This window comes from Balearica regulorum, chromosome 5 (assembly GCF_011004875.1).
Source record: "Balearica regulorum gibbericeps isolate bBalReg1 chromosome 5, bBalReg1.pri, whole genome shotgun sequence".
In the NCBI taxonomy this organism is placed as follows: domain Eukaryota; kingdom Metazoa; phylum Chordata; class Aves; order Gruiformes; family Gruidae; genus Balearica; species Balearica regulorum.
The window spans coordinates 23,251,687-23,275,494 of record NC_046188.1 but is presented as its reverse complement, the minus strand read 5'-3'; the positions used below and the strand labels follow the sequence as shown (position 1 = coordinate 23,275,494).

Below are 23,808 nucleotides of genomic sequence, written 5' to 3'. Positions count from 1 at the left end.
ATTTCACAATAAATTAAGAATTTAAACAGAAAGAACTTTGTCTCAAACAAGAATTACAGTTGTTAAGAATGGTACAATGAAAACAAACCCGAACCAAAACATGGAAAATTGATCCAGTAAAGCAAAATTTATCTGAAAGGCATGGCTTCTGCCATGAAAATTAAAATGGGACACACCAGATATCAAGAAGGCAGTTGCCAAAATTTATTTTTTATGAATAGCTTGGTTAGCTGTTTTGAAATCAATTTAGAGTTTCAGGATGCTGTGATTCCTGATTACAAATTAAATATCTACTTATAAAAACTACATCCATAAATCTGCAGTAACCAGAAGATTGCTGTGAAGATTTACCTGAAAGAAGGTTGTAGTGAGGTGGGTGTTGGTCTTTTTTCCCAAATAACAAGTGACAGAACAAAAGGAAATGGCCTCAAGTTGCATCAGGGGAGGTTTAGATTGGATATTGGGAAAAATTTCTTCACCAAAAGGGTTGTCAAGCATTGGAACAGGCTGCCCAGGGAAGTGGTTGAGTCACCATCCCTGGAGGTATTTAAAAGATGTGTAGATGTGGTGCTCAGAGGCATGGTTTAGTGGTGGACTTGGCAGTGCTAGGTTAACAGTTGAGCTTGATGATCTTAAAGGTCTTTTCCAATCAAAACAATTCTATGATTAAAAACAAGTCATACAGTTATTGGTTGAATCTATCCTCAAATCAATGGCAATACAAAACTAAGAATTTGAGCCACTCCCATATTGTAACTTTCATTGTCTTGTGTAAAATTATATCTGTTAACAGTCATCATAACAATCTTAATAAAGATGCCAGTGATTAACAAATCAGAAGGTTAAAGTGTTAATATCACTTTTTTTTTCCCCATTTAATATGTTCAAGGATGAAAAACTGATAGAATATAGCAGAAAAACCCAGCATTGTTACTGCCTATGCCCTCCTCCTCTTACGTGAGCTAAGGAACATTGTCCTGTAACTGCACTTCAACACTTCCAATCAACACATTGTGCTAAAAGAGAGCCCTTTGACACTGGTCTACCAGGTTTACTGTACAGGAGACAATAACAGTAACTTGCGACAGTAACCAGCAGTTACTGGTCATTTTGGGTTCTGTGGCTTTTTCTATTTTTTTTTTAATTTTTTTTTTATTAGATATAACATTATTTGGGTGAGCAGACATTTGTTTCATGTAAGTCTGATATCACTCATGATTTCTGTCTCTGCAAAAGTTAAAACAGATTATTTTCGTTGTTTCAAAAGTGTGCTAGTAGAAGATGGTGTAAATCCAGTTAGTAAATAGTTGTTAGAAACCATATTGACATCATCTCTAAAATAGTCTGATCAGTAACTGCTTTTTCCCTCTACAAGTTTGCATAAATGCGAATTTGACAGCATGTGAACAGCAGAATCTCCTCTAGATGAAAAAAATCAGTCAAGATAAACAAGAGCACTTTCAAAGAATATCCATATCTTATACTTGGGTTTGGTACTATCTTGAAGAGCATCAATCACAATTATTTCAATTTGCTCTTTGGGTAGGTGTGGTCGCTCTTTTTTAAATAGATTTAGTCAGTTTGTACAGAATTCTATCATCTGTGACAGGGTAAATGTGATCTTCCATACATCACAAAGGTCCAGACCAGGGGATGTGAATAAACGTATGGGTTTTTGCCTTTTCATTCAGCAATCTGTTGCTAACCTGTGAATGACTCAATTGTAAGTGGGCACGGATACCACTTCCTTGCTGAATTACTGCCACTAAGCATTTTGTGAAGACTATCAATGGTTCTAAGGCCTTAAATGCCAGCATTTCAATAATAACTTGATTCTACTATGAGATGCAACTGTTATCATGCATACAGGTGTTGATTACTCATGCTGCAGTAACATTGCCAACTAGTGCTGAAATGCAGGCAAAAATTTTCCTATTATAAATAAATCTTGAAAACAGATTATTTTAAATTTTTTTAGAAAAATCTAACCTACAATGCTAGTGAATAAACAATTCAAATTTTACAAGAGGCTGAGAAGCCAGCAAACTTTTACCCTAACAGGCCAATAGTACATTTATACTACAGTAAAGTTCTTTACTTAGTTAGCTTTAAATAAGCTAGTTTGGGTACCAATGACTGTGTAGTTACTCCTACCTCATGTCCCACAGAAGCTAGTGCAAGCCCAGCTGAAATAGTGCTAGCCTTAAGTGCTTCAGTTCCACCAGATGTGGTCAGATCACATCACAGATTACATTTGCAGATTGCATTTGCTAAAAGGCATGGACGTCTCTGCTCCCTGCCTCTGGGTGTGCATTGCTCTTGCTTACTTTGTCCTGACAAAAATGTTGGACCTGGATCTCCACCAAGGTCGATTCAGTTCATTCCAATGGGAACAGAGTATACTGGCAAAACCCACAGACAGTCCTATGTGGCTAATAGTGAGTAAAATACGGTTACAGAGGGGTCCAACGAGGAACAGACATGAAAAAGGGAAGGAGCGAGTAGCACAGATGGGAATGAGAGAGAATTTAGACTTTTGTCTGCAAAGTGACATTAAATGGCTCCATTGAACAGGAAACTGCAGTCTGACCCACTAAGTCATGATTATTTTGGATTTGCATGTGCATGAGCTGTAATAACATCTCTGTCTGTAGCACAGATCTACTCAAGCTGACCAATGGCTTTTTCTCCCATAGTTTTAATTAGAAACCCTATTAAATAACCTGGAAAGAAAAAAAAAGTCAGCATTATATAAAACAAAATGTAGTAAGAAACGTTCTCAAAGTGAGGTCTTCAGAATAGTTGACATTTTAAACAGAAAATACAGTTGAACATTCTGTTTTGTCACTGCATACAACATATAATTGTTACATTTCTCTCCTGAATGGAGAAACATTTCCTTTCTGATGATGAATAAAATCTTCCAGGAGTACACAGAAAGAAATTGAAACTTAATTTGTTTTCATTCACCAACTGCAAGCTTGAAAAGATAATTTATCCTTTCTTGTTTTAGAAAATTCTGTTGATATGTTTATGGGCACAGCGGCTACATAAAAATTATGGTATGGCATATATAAATGACAAAACAGGAAATTGAATGCCACTTTCTTCAGTGAGTTCTCTGTCTTAATATCCTAGGCTTTTCTTTTTTTGATGTTTATCATCCCAACCATATTTATGCATATCAGCAAATTTCCTTTTGGCTACATCTGAAAGGCAGCTGCATATCTTAATGCAAAAATAGCTAGAACTGATCTTGGACCTAACAGCTAAGGAAGGATCAAAGACTAAGGGCATCCAGTTTTTTGAAGCAGCTAGTACAACTCACTTGAATTGAAGTAAGTGGGCAAACTGAAGGAGGCCGTCACCTGCAAAACAGAAAGCTTTCTAGCCGAGGACACTTGTTACTTGAGATAAGTAATTCTTAGGAGCTCAGAAGTGTATTTCCTAATTGGGCTGTTTGAAGATGAGACCTAACAATCCATTTGCAACCTTTGCAGCAAAGGACAGCAGATAACATGGGAAGCTGAAAGATACCAGTCCTGAAATTAAGTTTCCCTACCAATCTTGGAAACAAGGTATTAGCAGCTTGGGCATTTTAATAAACTGTCAGAAGAGTAAGGCACACACAAAAGTTATATCTCTGTGGGATTCAGTCCTTGATAAATGCCATAAGAAAGCTTTTAATTCTACTAGGTGGCCCTATGTATCACTAAGGCCCAAAGAGCTTCTAAGAAAACATTTACTTCAACCAAGCATGCACACACACAGAGGTCAGTGTGTCTCAGAGGACTTCCCCAAATTTACAGAAGTTCCTTCTTTGTAATTAGACAGGTATTAGAAACCACAATATAACGCAACTAGCAGTTATATAACTCCCCATCTCCTATACTTTAAAAGGGAAAAGAATATTAAGAAAAGAACGATATTAAACATTTAAGTTAGCCATTGCTTCTCATGCACAAGGGATATAAACATAAATTCATTTTTTTTTTTCCCAATTTAACAAACTGAGTAGCAACACCAAAGCTTTGTTTTTCTCTTGTGCCGTGGAGTATATGCCATTTTCAACTGACACCTGACTTATTATTTCTGATCAATCTAATTCCTAGAGACTGACCACAAAAAACCCAAACCTACACTGCTGTTTTCACTGAGTAAAAAGGTAAGAGAATATTAGTCTCAGAATGGAGATTACATAGAGAAATGAATATCCAGTAGGAACAGTATAATAAACATATAAAATTGTGACACACATTGTAAATCTTATTATGAGGTTGACAAGAGCTGCAAAGGAGTTATGTTTATTATAGAATTGCTTATCCCTTTCTCCCAACACTACATAATTTCTACAGATAGAGACATTCAATTAACATTTAGCAAAGAAGGGGCAAAATGACTCTGTCAGAATCCCACAAAAATACCACTGTAAATGGGAGAACACATTGTATATCCTACACACCTAATTCTTGTACCTATTTACATCATAGTTGCATGTCTGTTTAGTCTCAACAAAATGCTAGGAACGAACTGAAGTTTGCAAAGCTGATAAAATGTTTGATATGATTTTTATGATGAATGCCTCTTATAGCACACTTTATAAAGTATGTTGACAAACAGAAAAGTGCTTTTAACAGCTGGGGCGTCATCTCCAAGGTTGGGAATGAATTCTCATCAGGGTCAGGAATGGAGCGGGTGGTAACTAAGCAAATAGTAAATGTGCTTCACTGGATATGCTCCTGAAGGGTAACTGTTCAGACATAGGTTAAAATGTACATTCACCTGCTCATGCCTCTTGAGAACTCTCTACAGGAAGCTAGTCTCTCAGAACATGTGCTCAGTGTTGAAAATTCATGCTATTTATGTAAGATTTTTATATCCTTTAGCAATTTTAACAAATGCCTACATTTGTCTTCCCTCGTGTTTATATTGCATAAGACAAAATACAACAGCAAATTAAAGCTCCTGAGCCTAAAAGTAAAGGTTTAAGCCCTAGCTCAAAAATAATGACTTGTATGCAGAAAATATGGTTCTAAACTTTTTTTAGAAAACAAGAAAATAACCAAAATGAAAAGCTGGATTTCAGAAACTGTTTTATACCTTTTACTCAAAAGATTGTATCCTTCTCTGTGGATTCTATAACTTTTTCCCCTTTGTCTAGTATTTCACTTTGCTGCAACATTGCATTTTTGCTGCCAGCATATTTATTTCAAAAAGTCTTTTAGTCAACACAAGGACCAGATTTTTTTTTTCCTGTGTGACAATTTAGAATTAACATTGAAACTAAAATACAAGTCATTGACAACTTTGTTTCAAAATAATCTTTGAAATTAATCATGCTAGGTTTCTCTGACTGTATCAAACTTTCTGACAGCATCTTTTCCAGTCCTATTCCTTACACATAGTATAATGTCACAGTGCAACACACAACTGTGCTTCTCCTATACACATTTGATCCTCAAAGTTCATTTCTCCCAAAGGACTAACATTATCAAGTATTGAGATTTTTTCTCATTGAATAAGAACTTCTATTCTATCTTGTAAATATTTGTTCTCCTCCTGTCTTGGTATGTATTTGATACACTAGCAAACTGGTATACTTGGGCTGAAGGACAACAGTATTAGAAATCCTGCTGGAATAAACTCAGTTTCTGTTGGATCTTGTTTGCTCTGCTGAGACAGTGCAAAGTCTTGAAAACAATTTACTTAATCCAAAAAACCAGAGTTGTCTCCTACAGGCCTCACATTAAGAGCAAAGCTCAGGAAAAAGAATCATGTCTGATGACCACACACTTCTTATACAACTCTGTAAAAATGCCCTGATTACAGCTGGTACCTGTATCAGTGAACTGACACTATGATTACCGACATTTCTTCCAAACCCAGATGCAGCATGAGTGGCTCCTGGATCTGTCCAATACTGTAACGGTACTAGTCATGTAAGTTAGATTATTACAAACTAGCAAATCATCATCAACTTGCAGTATTTGATTCCTAATTAACTATCCTGGTGTCAGCTGGGATAGAGTTAATTTTTTTCCTAGCACCTGGTATAGTGCTGTGTTTTGGATTTAGGATGAGAATAATGTTGATAACACACTGATGTTTTAGTTGTTGCCAAGTAGTCAGGGACTTTTCTCAAACTGGCCTGCCAACGAGAAGGCAAGGAGCGTTCGAGAAGCTGAGAGGGGACACAGCCAGGACAGCTGACTCAAAGGGATATTCCATACTACATGACATCATGTTCCATATATAACTGGGGGGTGGTCTGGGAGGCGAGGCAGCTCATGGCCTTGCAGAGCATCAACTTCAGGTGGTGAGAAGTTGTGCTGTTCATCAATTTTTGTATATTCTTTTATTATCTTCCTTTTTTGTCCTATTAAACTGTCTTTATCTCAACCCATGAGTTTCATTTTTTTTCTTTTCCATTTTCAATTCTCTCCCCCATCCCACTGGGAGGAAGGGGGGTGAGCGAACAGCTGTGTGGTTGTTTTAGCTGCCTACTGGGTTAAACCATGACATTAACAATAAGAGAAGTTACTTTCAAAAGCTACACAAGATGAGTAGCAGCAAATAAAATGCTGCAATTAAATCATACTTAATCTCTAGAGCACCATTTAAGGAAATAAGAATTTATGACTTTGTAAACTAAAAATATCTTACATTTTTCATATGCTAACCTGTTATTATCGTAAGAATGGGAGTTAATCATATAACTGAATGACCTGTATAGTCACACCATTGATTCTCAATCACAGTAAGGATGAAAGTTTTCATCATTTAGTAGTAATAATACCGATTTTATTGTAAATAATTCATTGAAACCCAAAATTTCCTTCCATATAACAAGTATAATCTGTTGATTAGAGCAAGACTGCAAAAGAATTATTTTTATTTTATCAAGCTATTTTAGAAAGCAGAATCTGAAGTGTTTTAAGACCAAATCAGAATAGGAGTTCCAGTTGCAGTGCATGGTAAACACATTAGATTTTAAAATACAGTAATTTTTAAAAGAGCCAAAAAAAGAAATTTTAGGAGGCTTCCAGTTATTATTCCCCTCACAATGAAATCTTCCACAATGTCAGAAGTGAGCCTGGAGACGTTATGCTATATACATACTGTATATGAAATAGAACTATCAGGAAGGATAGAATATTTTGATCTTTTCAAATGTAAAATATTTTTGCAATAAGTTAGAAACATTCCAACCTTAAAGGTCAGATCTTAATCCTACGCTATTCCTTGTTTCCTAGCAGCACGTGTTTCACTGTAATACATGAAAAGTCTATGGTACAATGTCATTAAACTAGTATGTGTACGTAAGTCTTATTGTCCAGGAATGAAGCATTAATATTTCTCCAGCTTTTAAGAAAAATGAACATGCATATAGTAGAATTCTTACATTCTACTCTTACTTAAGAGGCTCAACATACTTACAATCCCCTTAATACACTTGAAAAGCATCAGCTCAACAGCTTTAGAAAAGGAAGTCCCTTATTCCTTGAAAACAAGAATGACATGAAGCTACGCAATGCAAACTTCCTCCAAGTTCCATGACACACCTTGTGCCTTGACAGAAACAAGGCATCTGAAAAACTAAGTTCTCTGTCAATTTAAATATGCTCCTGGTAAAAATAGCGATTTGTAATATTAAGAACTTGATAGGCAAACTATAAGATCATGACAGAACCCACTTCCTTCCTTCACCTGATCTCAGCATGTATTTAAGGACTTGAAAGGCAAAAGACCTTCTTAGCCTCTGACAGTTTGAGTTACATAGACTTTTTACCATTTCTCCTCTTGATTAAACTGTAAATAATTGTAAAAAACCTTCTTTTTTTAGAGCAATGAGATTCTTTTGAAGGAAATTTTCTTTTTTCCTACTTATCTCAAAATATCCCCAATTTCTTAACTAATACTATTGCTGTTCCCACTATACCCCTCCTTGTATTCTACATACGCATTTACTAATGGACCCTTAATTGTGTTCAACAACTCAAACTATAAGGGCAGAGACCTAAATGAAACTACTCAGTTTAACAGTTCTTCATGCAATTAAATGCTTGTGTTGACTGACAGCAGCAGACTGATATACAAATTCAGTAAGGGAGTCTATACAGTCTGAAGTAAAGTATTACCTACATTTTTTGCTGTAAACTGTTAAGCTTGCTTCATTGCTATGGAAGCAAAAAGGTAGTTAGATTTTTTTCATTCAAAATTGTTTGAATTATTTTAAAATTACTCTTTTAGATTATTTCCAGTTCTTAACAGTCTCTTAACAGAAGAAATTAATATGGAATGAGATTGTAAAGGGGTAATAAAGCCAGGCACAAACTCTTTAAATTGATAACCTCATTTTTCAGCATGGATTAAATCTTTATGAATGCCCCAAAAGAAAAAAGAAAAGTCAACCTAAGAGAAGAAGAAAGATGGGCAAAATTCAGAATAATGATTCTATTCTATTGAATTCTATCCCGACTACACATACAGTCTTTGGATCTTCAGGTTTCACCTTGATTTGATACTACATCAGACATCTCACCACTAAGCATTAGCTAAAAATTATTAGCATACTTTTGTATTCTAGGAGTGGAGTAGTTTGCAGGAGGGTGCTTCTACTCAAGGTCTCTGGAAACCATTGTTGCTTGAGCTGAAACCCACCATGTGTCTTCCCCAAGAATGAACCAAAACTCAACTTTTCTGTTATTTGTAAACTACATGGTTGACTGTCCATGATACTGCCTCCTTGGCATTGTCCCACGTCAAGAAGGAAGTAAGAGACACATTCTAAACTCAACCTCCTTGAAAGTCAGACTTTCTATAAGAGGTAATGGGAGCCAAAATACTGTGCTGAAGAATGTGTTTCAAAGGCATAACTACAACCACCGTACAAAAAGTGTTACCACTCTTTATTGCATAGATTACTACTGAGGGACAAAAAAGTTTCTATTATGTTTTTTTAAAACAGTACTGTAACTTCTTCAGTTTCTGATCCTGAAATTATAAAACAGTATTTTGGTAATTTTACAATCTTTGCATTATACTCAAGAATGTGCTAAGTTAATTCTGTTCTTTGAACTCTTCCTTAGTAAAAAAAATGTGCTTCATAGATTCTAAGCACACTGCATTAGAATAAAATGCTTTCATTAGTATTTTGCATTTGATATAGTATCTTGCAAAAAATAGCGTACTGTCTGGTCATTTGACTTTGCAAATGGAAATTTTTTTTTCTATACAGACAACATTAAAACATTTTCAGAAAATGCTGTTCCTAGAGTTTTAAACTAATCAAGAAAGTAATATTTTATGGCCAAGTTGTCAACTGTAATTAAAATCAAAAAGACAAACTTTTTGTCCAGGCAGCTGAAGCATGTATAACAGATTGATGCCATATGTATGTATATATGCATGAAGTACATATATATTTCAATGAGTGCATTTTCTTGGTTTTGTACTTTGTTTCTTTCTCTCATGATAGGTATCTCAATTTACTAGATATACTAAAAACAAGCAAAAAACCCATAATAAAAATTACACTTAAAAGTGTAAGAATTGTTAAACAAGAATTAACATGAATAAATTTTACATTTGAATATTTTTTGTTAAACAGAAATTAACATAATGACAGTATATAATGTCGCACAAAGGTGCTTGTCAAATACTGGAAAACAAGTATTGCAATATGAATGTTTGTATTTTAAAAAATTCTCAGAGTAGAAAGATGATCTAGAATTAAGAAATTAGACTGAGAAATAGGAGACTCATCTTTACCCTTAGTTCTCTTTTTTTTTTTTCATAACTAGGAGCAAGCATATTATCTCTGACTCAGATATTGTGTCTGTCCAGTAAGAAAACAATATTTTACAGCAACAATGTTTATTAACATGCTTAAAAACCTGCAACTGGAATCCTTTATTAAATTTGCAAAAGTACAGAAATTGTATCCAAGACTATGTTATGACCTTATCCTAAAGGCGTAACAGACACAGACAAGCAAAATCCTGTGACTCTCTTTGCTCACAATAAAGAAGATTCAAATATAAGTGCCTGTTATTACAAATGGATTTTTAATAAATTACAGAGAGACTTGTTATTTGGAAACAACACTTTATAGCTTATTGTTCTAATCACTGATACTGTATGAACTATATAGTTAATTTGCTTGCCTTGCTTGACTCAAAAGGCAAAATCCTTAAATATGTTTTTAATTACAAAATTTGTAAAGCACTTAAAAGTACCAATCACAGTTCCCATTTTGTAAATTAAAATCAAGGAGACTTAGTCAAAACAGTAAAGGAAACAAAAGCTGAACTTCAGATACAGACAGTTATTACCTTCAAGATGCTAATCAGAGTAATATGTTCATTGAATTGATTAGAACCTAGCAATTTGTCATTTTTAAACCACTAGAAGGAAAACAATGTAAACAGATAATTAACCACTAATTTAATCTTTATATATAAACAACCAGCTTGTTTTCTTTTTTTCAAGGATTCACTTATAATGTCTATTCTGTAATTAAAACTCTTTTGTTGTATACAGTCAACATTAAGAGTTCGTTTAACCGGTGACTGAAGTTCTTCTCAAAGTGAGAAATCTTTTGGTAGTGAAACAGAACTGAAATTTCAATTCTCCAAATACACAATACCATTAGCACTCACTTTAAGAAAAGTGTGTGTGTTTAAATACCATGTCATCTGAAAAGACATAAGGCACTGTTAACATATTCTAATACAGTCTGACAAATCCTAACATTAGCTCTAATTTTAAAAGATATTGAATATATAATAAAGCCATACACAAGATTTCAAATACTTCTTAATTTCAAGAGATTTATTATTTTAAAAATCTTAGACAAGAACTTTCTTTTCATTTCTACTCAAATTTCCAACATGATTCATCTGTATTTTAGATTAAAATGACTGACTATGGCAATAGGTAAGAAGACCATTGAGATCTTGGTTCAGTTTCATTTCCTGTAAGACAGCATATTACTTAATTAAAACAGGCATCTTATCAGATATTAAAGAGTTTCCTGGGAATATTATTTCTACCTAATGAAGACTGAATGACAAATAGAATGTTTCTGTTGTGTACTTCTCAGGAAAATATTAGAATCAAGACACAAGCTTGAAAGTGCCTGTATTGGTTGTTTGGGGGTGGGGTTTTTTTGTTTTGTTTTGTCTTTTTTGATAGTTGTAAATCAGTGACACTGATTTGGTATGGAAACACTATATAACCAGAAAGCATGCCAATGCCTTCCATGCTAAGTCAAGGAGTTCTGATAAAGTTGTGCAGATGCTTACAAGATTCTCTTTATTATGCAGTATTAAAGCAGTGTTACGGTATCATTGTGATTATAAACATTCCTATGCCATCATTTCAACAGCTGTAACAAAATCCAAAAACTCAGTAGTTCTTAGAACACCAGCTCTTTAGCTTCATTTAAACAAAAAAGTCATCATTCACAGCAGGAAGAAGATATTAAAGAATAGATTCTACCTATTTAATAGGTATTAAATCCCCATCCCCCAGGTTACATTTGTTAATTTTGATTTAGTTTTCAGTATGTGTAGGTAAACCAAGAGGTAAAACTAATAAATTCAGTCTCTTACTGTTAGTGTGCACTACAAACTCAGCAATTTATTGCTTAAATGACACATCATGCTTTCTAACCTATAAATCTGTACATAAGTTTCAGATAAGCATCTAAAATACGTGATTCAGAAAGAAAGCAAAAAAAAATATCAAAGGAAGTCTTAAAAACATCTTAGCTACAGTTTGATCCCGTCTCTTACCTTCATTTTTTCACAATGGCAGCCATATTTTTATGAGTGCATAAAAAGATAATGGCAAACAAAAACAGTTGTACAAAATACTAGATAATTAGAGCAATGCATCTCCAGACTGATATTTCCAGTTTTCCAATAGAAAAAACACAGGATAAGATTTCCAAATGATTTGGGCTTATTTCCATTCCTCTAAGACTCTGAATGCAGGTTCATTTTGGCAAAGTTTAAAATAACTTCGAAGTCCTCCCTCCTCCTTCCCCCATCACATTAAAAAAACCAAACATTATTTAAAGGGCAAGAACACTATTAAGAAGAAATTAATTATTTGAATAGCAATTATAATTAAAATTGATGCATTTTGAAGCTCAGCATCAAAAATATGTATTATGGAGAATTTCTCTGAAACCCTTCAGATTCCTTCCTTTATGTATGGTTAAAAAGAATTTTCTCTATTTGATGTTCCCATTCAGTGTTCAATAAGACATGACCTTAAAATACCTTGTGATGTTTCTTGCTGCCACAGAAAGGACTGTGTTGTCATACAAGGACAATATGAGATAACAGAAGAAAAAAAGAAAACAAATGGGAAAGAAAGAAACAAAACAAAGGGCAGAACAAGGCTTAAAGTTATATTCAAAACAGTATATGTACTTCACTATTAAACATAATAGTTCATAATAGAAAGATTTTGCAATATTTTGATTTTCACTGGTTCCCAATTTTCTATTTTTCTTTTTCTCAGTTTAAGCAACAGAGATTGCTCGATGTCAGTGTATTTGCACTAAATGGACTGCACCATCTCTATATTTTGAACTTTTACACTTTCTGCTTTAGTGTTCCTGGCTCAAACAAAAGTTGGACTTACTGGCTTTAAAAAAAAAAATAAATAATTTGAAAGAGAAGATTTTGTTGAAGCAAAGTTTTATCTACATTTCAAATCTACTTTAATGTAACAGGCTCTTTGAATCTACATTTTCCACAGCAGTTAAATAAAAAATAATTCTGACTGAACCTACCTAAAAAGAAAATCCTCCAAAATTAAAATAATTGGATATCTTGCTTCAGAGATCACTTTACCAAAATCTTTGTAAAATATACTTGATTTATAGTCACAAGTGATGAAACTAGTAGCTAACTGTATGATTAACAGAGATGACACTATCACTAAAACTAGCTAAAAATGTGTCTTCTAAAATTTGATTTTGTATCCTCAAATCTAAGACAATGCACACAAAAAATATTTTTTCTTCTGACTCTTGATTGCAATGAACGTAATTAGAATAAGAACAGAATGAGTGATAAACTTAATGCATAAAGCATAACACCACAGACTTGCCCGGTATAAGTTTGTGCTTGTGACAAAAGCATCTAACAAGTCTATGCTAGCTCAGGACTAGAACCGCTACCTTCTTAAGCCTTACTTAACAGTATAATCTACATCAGAGCAATTCTAAAACTGTAATAATTTAAGTGTGATTATAGAGTGTAGACACTGAGAAGTGGTACAGAATATGGCTTGTATAACCTGGCACTTTATGTAAATCAGAGCAAGGCAACTGCTCTTCTTACATCACTATGGCCTTACTAACATCACTTTATAAAAAAAAAAAAAATGGATGTGGCCTTGCCAAATACATTAGGTCTTATTTTGCTAAACACTTCTTTGCTGACTATCCATGTCTTCTGTGAAGTAGCAGTATGTTATCTTGAAACAAAAGAACTGTGCAGACTCCGTGTCTCACTGCTTTACCACACCACGTCTAGCTTCTATATATTTCAATTTATTCAAAGAAAGATTTTCTTGGAAGAGTTATGTTCCAGAATCTATTTATACTAAGTTTCCTCTCTGTATTCATTCCTAGAGTATAAGTGAACCTTAATGTAACAGAAAAAAAAATCTATATTTCTGTATAGAAGGTAAATATTTATTAAAGCATTTAGTATCTGTTACCCAAAGCCACATAGTCTTAACACCTTCAATTAAAAAATTATGACAAAATTACAATACCCATATTTTAAAGGTATTTAAGCAATAACAAAGAAAAAAATTGCTAAAGCTTAAAGTTACTTTTTATTTTATTCAGGATTTTTTCCTTGTGGAAAATAAAAATAAAGTTGTAGCGAGCACCTTGGCTATATTTTCCAAAAATACTGATGTTCTACTCTTGATGAAGAGATAGAGCTGCTACCTTCTTTTGACTAAACCAACCACCAACTATAGCAAATCTAAGTCTGTAAAACAAATGGGTGCTCCCAGGATCAAATTTTAGACTTTCACTGATTTGCATAATAAGCTTTTCAGACTACCCAATAAGGCTAGAGCATATAGAATTGGATAAATGAAAGAAATTTGGGCCAGGTCTTGGGTACAGTTCAGGAAGATGGTATTTTTCCTACCTTCAAACATTTCTCTGTAACAATAAGATCATCTTTGTGATTTGAACTAATTCAGAAGTGTAAGAACACCTTGGCACGCTCAGTGATTCCAGAATGCACAAGAAAATTAGTTAAGAAACTGGAATTTATACCTTTTATTTCCTCAGACCTTGTCCACTTTGTTAAAATACTAAATGTTTAGTGCAATGCTATTAAAATAAATTTGATTATGAGATCAAAATCACTTCAAGAGGAGAAGTCTAAGAAATTTTTATCTAAGTTGTTACTTATTGAAATATCTCATTGAGTGGCATGCTAGATAACTTGTTAAGTAATGAACTGTATCCAAAGTACAACTCTGCAAGCCTGAAATCAGAACCCACATCCTCATCAGTTTTTAGGTATTTAAAAATATTGCTAGTCTTCTGAATGTCTCAGTTCTCCAGGACAGTATACTTATCAAGAGGGAAGAAAACTGTGGCCAATATCAATGCATCAGAGAACTAAGAAACTTCTGCTACATTGTAAACAATCCTGAAACTCTATACTATATTACTGTATTTTCTTTTATTCACTATTCTCTCATTGTTGAATCTAGAATCATCAAAGAATACCAGGTTGGAAGGGACCTCAAGGATCACTGCTATTGGTAAGCTTTATGTTAATTAACTTCTATTTGCCAGATTATACCACATAGTCAGTTTACCACTCAAAGTAGGACTGTGATAAGGTTCACACTTCTACAGAAATTCATAAGGAGGATCCAAAAGCCTACAATATCTTAGTTACAAATGCTTTGGTGAAGAAAGGAAAAGGCAAAAAACTAGGTAGTTAAGAGTTTTAGTAGATGTATTTAAACTTATAAAACTTCCTTAAACATGTTCATCAATAAAGCAGTTTAAATATTAATCCTACCTACTGGAGTTATATCCACCATAAATCTCTATTTTTATTCTTTCTCCAAAAAACCATTAATAAACTGTAATATCATATCTGTTGAAGCGAAATAAAAAATAATTTATTGAGAATACAGTTTCTCTGTCTTGTTGTTATAATTTCTGATTTATGCAAATTTAAATTAATGGGGTATTTTTAGACTACATTAAGTACTTAGACAAGTGGTTTGTTTTGGTGGAGACAGTCAACCACATCCCATGGACATTCACAGAATCAGTCTTTCCGATAAAAAACTCCATCTCAAATCTGCATCATTCCAAATGCAACAGAAAATATTTTCAGCCATTTGCACCAAATTTGACTGAAAAATCCATTTTATTAAGTAATACTGTCAAGTATACTTAGGTGTTAAAAAAAATAAGAGTGAAGGGTCTTTTTATCAATTAGAGTAAATCCAATCTGGCTTCTTTTGCTTTATTCCTGCACCTGGGTTTTGCCTGTAATTTCATTACTGTGTCTCAGTATTCTGTAAGTACTTCTTCCATTTTTCATCTTTAAGTGACAAAAGCAAACCACCACTCTGCCTTCTTAATTGAAATTTTCTATCATTTTGATACATTGCTTTCTCCTTTTGGCTTAACACCTTTTTATGCTATTAGCCTGTTTTCTTTTTTCCCTTGTGAAAGTAGCTTTTCCAATTTTCATGTCCAAGTCATTTATACATTAAACTATTTACATGTTTACATTCTACTAATTGCATTGTAATTAAACCTGGGCTTCTCATTTAGTATGTAATAGTATTTGTCCAAGAAATGTAAATAGTCATCTTTTGTCTTGCAATTTTTTTAAAATAAAAAAAATCCCTTTACAAATACTTAAATGTCTCACTTCAGGAATAATAGTACTCAGACTTCACGTTAACAGACATGTGTTCTATTATTCCTGTACTGTCTACCGACTTACAAAAAATAACTGATTTGCTATAATGAAGGCCATAGTTCTCAAATTAATGAGAACAATCTATGTTGACATGACTCTGAAACAAGCCAAATAAATTCACATGTAGATTGTAAATCCATTATTCTTGCATACACTTTCACATGAACTGTCATCTAATTCACTGGCACAGGAAAGTGGTATTGAATATCAAGTCAACCTGCCTATTTCTTAGTGCATTAATAAAAAGATCTCTAAACTTTGTTCAATGTTTGTGAACGTCATCATGAATTTCTGATTCCAGCTTCAAACTCAAAATTGATATAAAAAATGGCAAAAAAACCCCATAAAATTTCCTTCCTTGGCATCAGGTAAATGAAATTAAATGATCCCAAGGCTATTCCACTTCCTCTGTGTACCAAGAAAGCCATCAAATTTTCTAAGGCTCCAAGGCTTATTATAATATTCCTAATCTTCATACTAAGCTCACTTATGAAGAAAAGTGAGTCTACAGACCAACAACTACCCCTTTCAACAACTACCCCTTTGTCACTCAGTAGCACAATCCTTATTCTAATTTATAGTTCTTGTATTTTATGATCACATTTACCTTAGTCATTTCCTACATAGTCCCATGTTGAATGCTATCAAACAACAGCCATACTATGTCTTCTGTTAGATCTATCAGTTATGTGGTGACTACCAGCTATCTTTTCAAATGAATGAAATACCAGGAAGTTGTGCTTGGATTACCTGTAATAAATCTCAGTTGTATTTTATTTCCCTATTTCTAATTATTCATTCAGTAAATGTTTGTTCTAAAGTCTTGAAATGCTATTAAGAGTAGAGGACCTACAGGCCTTCTAGCAGTGACACCACAGCAGCTAAAGCTAAATAAATACACTGCTACTGGGCCAAATTATAACAACTTCATCTGTATCCACAAAACCTGTTGACTATCAGATCTAATCAAATTCAAGTGTGATTAGGTGAATCATAAATTTGCACACATGAAGACTATTGTTTGGTTTTCCTTTGTTTGGTTTGGTTTTGATTCTCCTTGGGGTTTTTCTGACTATGAAGGCTTTGTAAATGGAAGTACCTGCTTGCCTCCTTCAACACTGTTTTTGTGGCAGTGTCAAAAAAACCCAACGAAAACCAAAACCAAACCAAAACCCGCACCACTTTACATGACCAGGTTTGAAATTATATCTTATTAAAAAAAGGTAGAGTGTAAAGAGCCAACAAGGTGCTTAATAGTTTCCTACAAACACTCCTGACTCCCTATTTCCCTATAAAACAGTAAACTCCATTACCATTGTTTAAATCAGAAATATATTTTGAAAAGTAATCTTTTATGGATACTTTTAAGTAAATACAGCAAGGGAGATGTTTTGGGAAAATCCACCAACAGCAAAGTTACCTGTCTTCATCTGCTGCTATCTTCATACCTCTGTGGTTCTGGATCCTCAGCATGTGCATGTATCCTGACCCCAGGCCTTAAACCCTACGCTGGCCTGCATTGTCGGTATCCTGTTATCTTTCTGTAAGTCCTATTTCTCATCCTGTATTTGGTGGAATTTTAAAGCATGTTTCCTGGTTTTTGTTACATAGAAAACTGTAACAACTATAACTGTTACTTCCTTTTCCCTATCTACTTTAAACCAGCATCTGCCTCTAGAAGTAGACAGAAGAGAACATAATTTACTTAGAATTACAGAAATTGTAGTACGTCAAGTAACAAATGGAACTGAGCATATTTGTAGGGAACAAAGGAATGGCCTTTACAAATAGAAGGTATGAGATTACATACTATTTTTTGTGCTCAGTGAATAGCATTACTTTTTACCATTCTCTTCAGTTTAATAATTTACCATGGAATCTTTGCCTATAGCTTGAAATTTAAATGCAGGCTGTGAATTTTTCCACAAAGCCTAAACGAAATTAGGTACAGTAGAATTAAAAACTAAATAAGGTTTGCTTTATTTCCTATGCACTTAAATTAAAAAAGGCAAATAAGGCCTCAGGGAGATCATCTTAGCAGATAATTATTCAATCAAAGAACACTAAACCACTATTAATATTATATCAGGGTCTTGGCGCTATCATTTTAAACAAATGAAGGATAATAATAGAAACATTCAAGCTTGAAAGATCAAAGCATGTTCTCTTTCAAAGTTCTTTGTAAGTGGAGGAAGAAAATGTTGACAGGATCTTACTATTCTTGTAAAGCAAATAACCTGCATTGTTCTATAAAATATTTACAAGAATGCCTTTATTTGTTATTGCTATTGTTGTATTTTTGTTACAATATTTCACAAAACATTTTCAATAATAAAGTCAGCTACCAGAAGCTATAACTACACTTACTTAAAAGTTTACTCTCATCTAATCTGAGTCTGTATCAATCTAAATACAAAAGTAATGCTAACAAAATTAAGAGTACTTATTCTGACAAAAAATTAACCCATCATTACCAGTACTGAGTCCTGAATGAAGGCTAGAACAAAGTTTTTCAAAGAAAACACAAGAAAAGAAAACCTGAGAGGTGACACCTTATTTCAAAAACTGAGGCAACAGAATACAATGAAAGATTGTACTACGACACCGTGAGGGATGCAAACAGTAGTCTAACACACTAAATAAAAAGATGTACACCAGATGACAACTCAGCCCTATTTATAGACTATATCAACCCACAAGACACATTATTAGTTCTCAAGGTTAACCTACTTGCAAACTTTCAGTAGAAGTACTTTATTCTCCTCCACAGGTCAGGTTAGCACCAGTCATTTATAGATGTCAAAATACAGTCTCCTCACCATGTAGCCTTCCATTCTTCCACACTTAGTTAGATTCTCCAAAAAAATTTTATATGAAAGAAGTGGAATCAAATAATGTATTTCAGTGTGGAAATTCTGATCCCTGGACCCTGTGTCAATTAGTCTGTTTTCTCAGTGATCATTCTGATGCACTGGCTTCATCTCTTTTTCCTTTGAACACATCCCTTTTAGCTCTACCAGTAAAATTCTCAGTTATCCACATTCTCCTGATGTGTTCAGAAACCTGCTTTTCTGCTGGGACAGTATGAGGAAGCATACACACTTCTGTGCATGCTGGAGAAGTAATGTTCTCAAAACATTCAGTGCAGGTCTGGAGATGGCATTAAGGCTTAACATTAAGCATTAACCTCATACAACATTTCCTCCCTCCTCTCTTCTCACAAAAACTTATGGCTCCAGCTCCTTTGGTTATGGAATTCTCAATATCAGCTATATTACGATTTTTATTCTACCATTATGCTTTCAGACAATGATACCAGGGACAGATAGTTGATAAAATATATCTGAATGTGCCATAGGAATGACAATTAGTAGAATTTTAAAAATCTTTCTCCCTTTTATTAAGAAAAACAGAACCAGCAACATACCTCTTTTTTCTCTGTGAACTTCTTCCAAAAGTTTTTCTTGCTTTTTTATCTGTTTAAAGAGATACTGATGTTCAGCCTCCTTCATCTGTGTAAAGTGCTTGAGCTGTTCTCGGCTCTGCAGTAAGTGGCATCGCAGGTTTTTTTCCTTACTTTCTCTCTCCTTTACCTCCTCACACAGCCACTGAAGCTTAGTCTATGTTAAAAAAAAGGGACAATAAAAAGTAAAGAATTCTAATGAAAATAAGAGGACATGAACATTAATGATCAAATTATCTTTGGAGTCACAGATTACTCCTGTTTGTACCTATTACTGAATAACAATAATAAAAAGGGACATTCAGATATATTAAGAGGACATATGCTGACCTTCAGAGAATCTTAATAGACACATACATTTTGGCTCATAATTGTATGTGAAGAAGCAATACACATATTTATTTATTTTTTAAATCAAGAACATGAATTTGCTAGGGTAGGTATGGAAATTCACATTGACAGACACCAATAGATCCTCCTGCCTTTCTCTCTCTATTCTATGTTGACAGAATTGAAAGCATTTATCCATTGTAAAAAAGTGACATCAATTCTTTCTGGTCAGCAAAAGTTAATATTTAATGTTCATGTAGAGGAAAAAGAAAAGAGAGCTCATAGATAATATAGGTCACAGCCAATATAGTAAATCTAGAAGTAGTAAAAGAATATTTTCACTGCCTATTTAAAACAAAAGAAAAAATGGGAGGGATTTTAAGTAGTCATTCATTCTAGACTTCCCTCTTGTAGCTAAAAAAACTTAGGTGAGAAATGTATGCAAATGCTTATTAGGTGCTCTTTAAAAAGTGTTTCTAACAATATGTCAATGTCACTAAATTAACAAAATACTTCCTGCATAACATTTCTCCTTTGATTCCGATCTTACCTCTGGCAGTCTTTCTTGGTCTACAAGCCTTACATAGACCATACATCATCAATAACCTTAAATTATCTTACATGCAAATAGCAGCAATTTTTCCTTAAGTCAATTCTCCTGTGGCTGACCTTCTGACATGAAGCAAAAAAAAAAAAAAAGCACATCTTCTACAGTTTCTCATGATTCACTTTGATCACGAGAAACTTATTCATTTTAAGAGTTATTGGATAAGAAATGTGGTTATGTGTATGAGTTGGGGGAGCAGGAGGAAAGCTGCAGAATGAAAGGCAAGGATTGTAAGTTACCAGTCACCACTTTGAAGCTTTTGAATCCTGTAATTTGGGTGCACATATGCTTGAAAACTCCTTCAAACAAAGGAGGAAGGAAAATAGTTCATTTTTGAAGAATCTAATCTAATATCCTTTAGATTTAAAAAAATAACGGCCTTATTTAAAATCATTTCTTGTCTTGTTATAACCCTGTAGGAGAAACTTAACCTGCTGACTACATTATCATGTTTTTCTTGTCTGAAAATAATTGAACCAGATCTAAAGGCTATCACTGCAGTGACTTCAATGCATTTTATTTTTTTTAAACAGCATTGATATTTATTTTGCTATAGAGGCAGCTATTTCTTGTTGATAGCAAAATTTGGATAATTATTCCATCAGTTGAAATAACAGTATGGGAATATCAGAATTGTTGCCAAAGGAATGCTTTTGTATTTTGCCTTTTCCTCTTTAAGTGCCTTTTCAAATGCACTCTCAATGAATGATTATAAATGTTGGATATTAGCTTATTTAGTAAAATTTCAGGAGGTTTGATTATTACCTTTGTTTCTGCTAACCAGCGATGAGGATCATTCAGCACCGTTGGTGTAAGGGATATTGCCTACGGAATAGTAGGGGAGAAATAGGCATAAACCCAGGAATTAGACACAGAAAGAAGAGAGAGTCTTTCCCGCTTACTGGAATATCATCAAATAAATATTCTTTGCTAAAAATCCAGCTCAGAAATCCTATCTGTAAATGGCTTAATAGAACTATTTAACCATAAATTAGTCACATTTAAAGTAAATTATGCAAACTCATTCATACAAATTTTGTTTAAAGGTGCAACTTAAGTTGCAACAAAAGTTGCTGTATTCTGAATCTGTAGTTTTCTCCTAAGAATCCCTACAATGATGCCTTTCAAACATCCCCAGAACACAGCTCTGCATCAAGATATATTTTCTCAGTTTGTATGTTCTTTTTTAACAATAACATAATATTTAATAGCATCATAGAATACCAGGTTGGAAGGGATCTCAATGATCATCTGGTCCAACCTTTCTTGGAAAAAATGCTCCATCTAAACAAAAACACCGCATAGACAAGAAGGCCCAGAACTCTGTCCAGCCGAATCTTAAAAGTGTCCAATATTGGAGAATCCACCACTTCCCTGGGGAGAATTATTCCAAAGGTTTATTGTTCTTCATTGTGAAAAATTTTCCTCGTGTCCAATTGGAATCCCCCCAGGGGTAACTTGCACCCATTACCACTCGTCTTTTCCATGTCACTCCTTGTAACAAGGGAGTCTCCATCTTCTTTGTAGCCCAGCCTTTAAGTACTAGAAACATGGTGGATGAGGAGTCCCCTAAGCCTTCTTTTCTCAAGGCTGAGCAAACCCAATTCTCTCAGCATCTCCCCATACGGCAGGCTTCCCAGTCCTTTGATCATCCTGGTGGCCCTTCTCTGGACCCTCTCCAGCCTGTCCACATCTTTTTGTATAGTAGGGACCAAAACTGAACACAGTATTGCAGGTGTGGCCTGACAAGTGCTGAGTAGAGTGGGATAATGACTTCTTCATCTCTGCTGGTGATGGCCCTGTTGACACAACCCAGCGTCCTGTTGGCTTTCTTTGTCACTGCAGTACACTGTTCACTCCCATTGAGTTTGTACATTTCCAAATAATACAATCAGCATCGACTTTAAAATTACTATTTCTTAAGAAAAGACCAACTTCAAAGTTATTCAACTGGGTTTTTCCCTCCATTCTGCAGAACGATAGTGGCTGCACATAAACCAGAAGTAGAATAACCAATTGTTGTTAGTCATTGAACTGTTATCAGTATGTCTACAGAAATACTATGTGCAACACGATAAATGTTTTATCAAAAAGTAAAAAAGGACAATCCCCCATAATCTTTAAATTATGCTTTATGATGATGGTCTTAGTATTTTCATGACAAAGACAAATCACTGGCTTTGAATATTTGATAGATATAAAAAGAAAATTGTAATCTTCATTAAGTGGATAAAAAGAAGATAAAGTTGTGCTGGAATGCTTCATTAACACTTCATACAATGAGTAAATATGATATATCTTTTTCTGCATTCAAACTCAACTGTGTTAAACTTCTTTTAAATGTACTTCTATACATATTTTGTATATTACTTATTAAAAAGGTAGTGATAATGGATTTTTTTCCCCCCACTTCATGAGTTGATACACAAGGGGAAGGAAGAAAAAAGTCTCATATACAGCTCTCAACTGAAATCCATTTAAAAATCAAGTAAACTATTAACCTTATGTCCAGTTCATTCTTTATGTCATGTGGTCTTATCCCATGATTACTAGATTAGGCTTTTCTCTACTTTAAAGGTTTTGTGTGGGTTTTGTTTGTTTTTAATTTATCACATTTCGCAATTCAGCAAGTCTTTATATACTTCTAGTCCTGGTCCAATAATTTTTGTAACTAGCGTTATTTCTTTAAGAGGTATTTACATGAGCTTTATTAACTACACTGAGACCAAAGGCGCCTAAATAGCACCATCTAATTATGTACATGTATGTGTTTTACGTGACAATAATCACCATGTAAGGACACAGCTGAAAAGAAATGCTTTAGTAGCATGTTGACCATGACTTCACAAAGCAATGCATACCTGAAAGTTGTGACCTCCATGGCAGCAAACCTTATTCTGTGCAACCACGTTCAAAGGCAGCAGTATTCAGTTTATAGTTTAAGCATGATTGGTGTAGTTTTTGCAAGCATAAGATTTCTTACAACAAAAGACTGATTGGAAAAATAAATCTGAACAATATATGTAGAATTCTTTTTTAGAAGACCAGTATGCAGTGATTATAAAAAAAAATCCAGTACATTTTTTCATCAGGGAAGATTAAGCCCGATGTTTAAACTCTCCGAATGCCAGTATTTATCCACGAAATTCCTCATTGCTCACCTCAGTTGCAGTGGCAATTCCTTCCTGAAATATAAAATTTGTCTGAAATCTTTTAGAAACCTTGGCAATACCTAAGTACTGGCAGAAGAACATAACAAAGGCAACTTCTTACCTTTTTTTAATAAAGAGTTCAGACCAGGCACCACAAAACTGTGTAACATTTGTTTTCACATTAGCTGTCTAGTCAAAAACTCAGATTCAAACCTGTTTTAAGTTTGCTAGTGATAAACAGTTAAAGGAATA

General features: G+C 34.0%; 1 protein-coding gene across 7 annotated transcripts in view; it reads right to left on the bottom strand.

Moving 5' to 3' along the window:
• The window catches only part of CEP128 (centrosomal protein 128), a 133,904-nt gene that overhangs the window by 44,488 nt on the left and 65,608 nt on the right, over positions 1 to 23,808 (bottom strand). For all 7 annotated transcript variants that reach the window (XM_075753783.1, XM_075753782.1, XM_075753781.1 and 4 more), the window contains 2 exons: positions 21,170 to 21,229; positions 19,432 to 19,624 (listed from right to left, as the gene is read on the bottom strand). In XM_075753783.1, the coding sequence (XP_075609898.1) occupies positions 19,432 to 19,624; positions 21,170 to 21,229 (253 nt within the window). The remainder of the gene's footprint in view (positions 1 to 19,431; positions 19,625 to 21,169; positions 21,230 to 23,808) is intronic.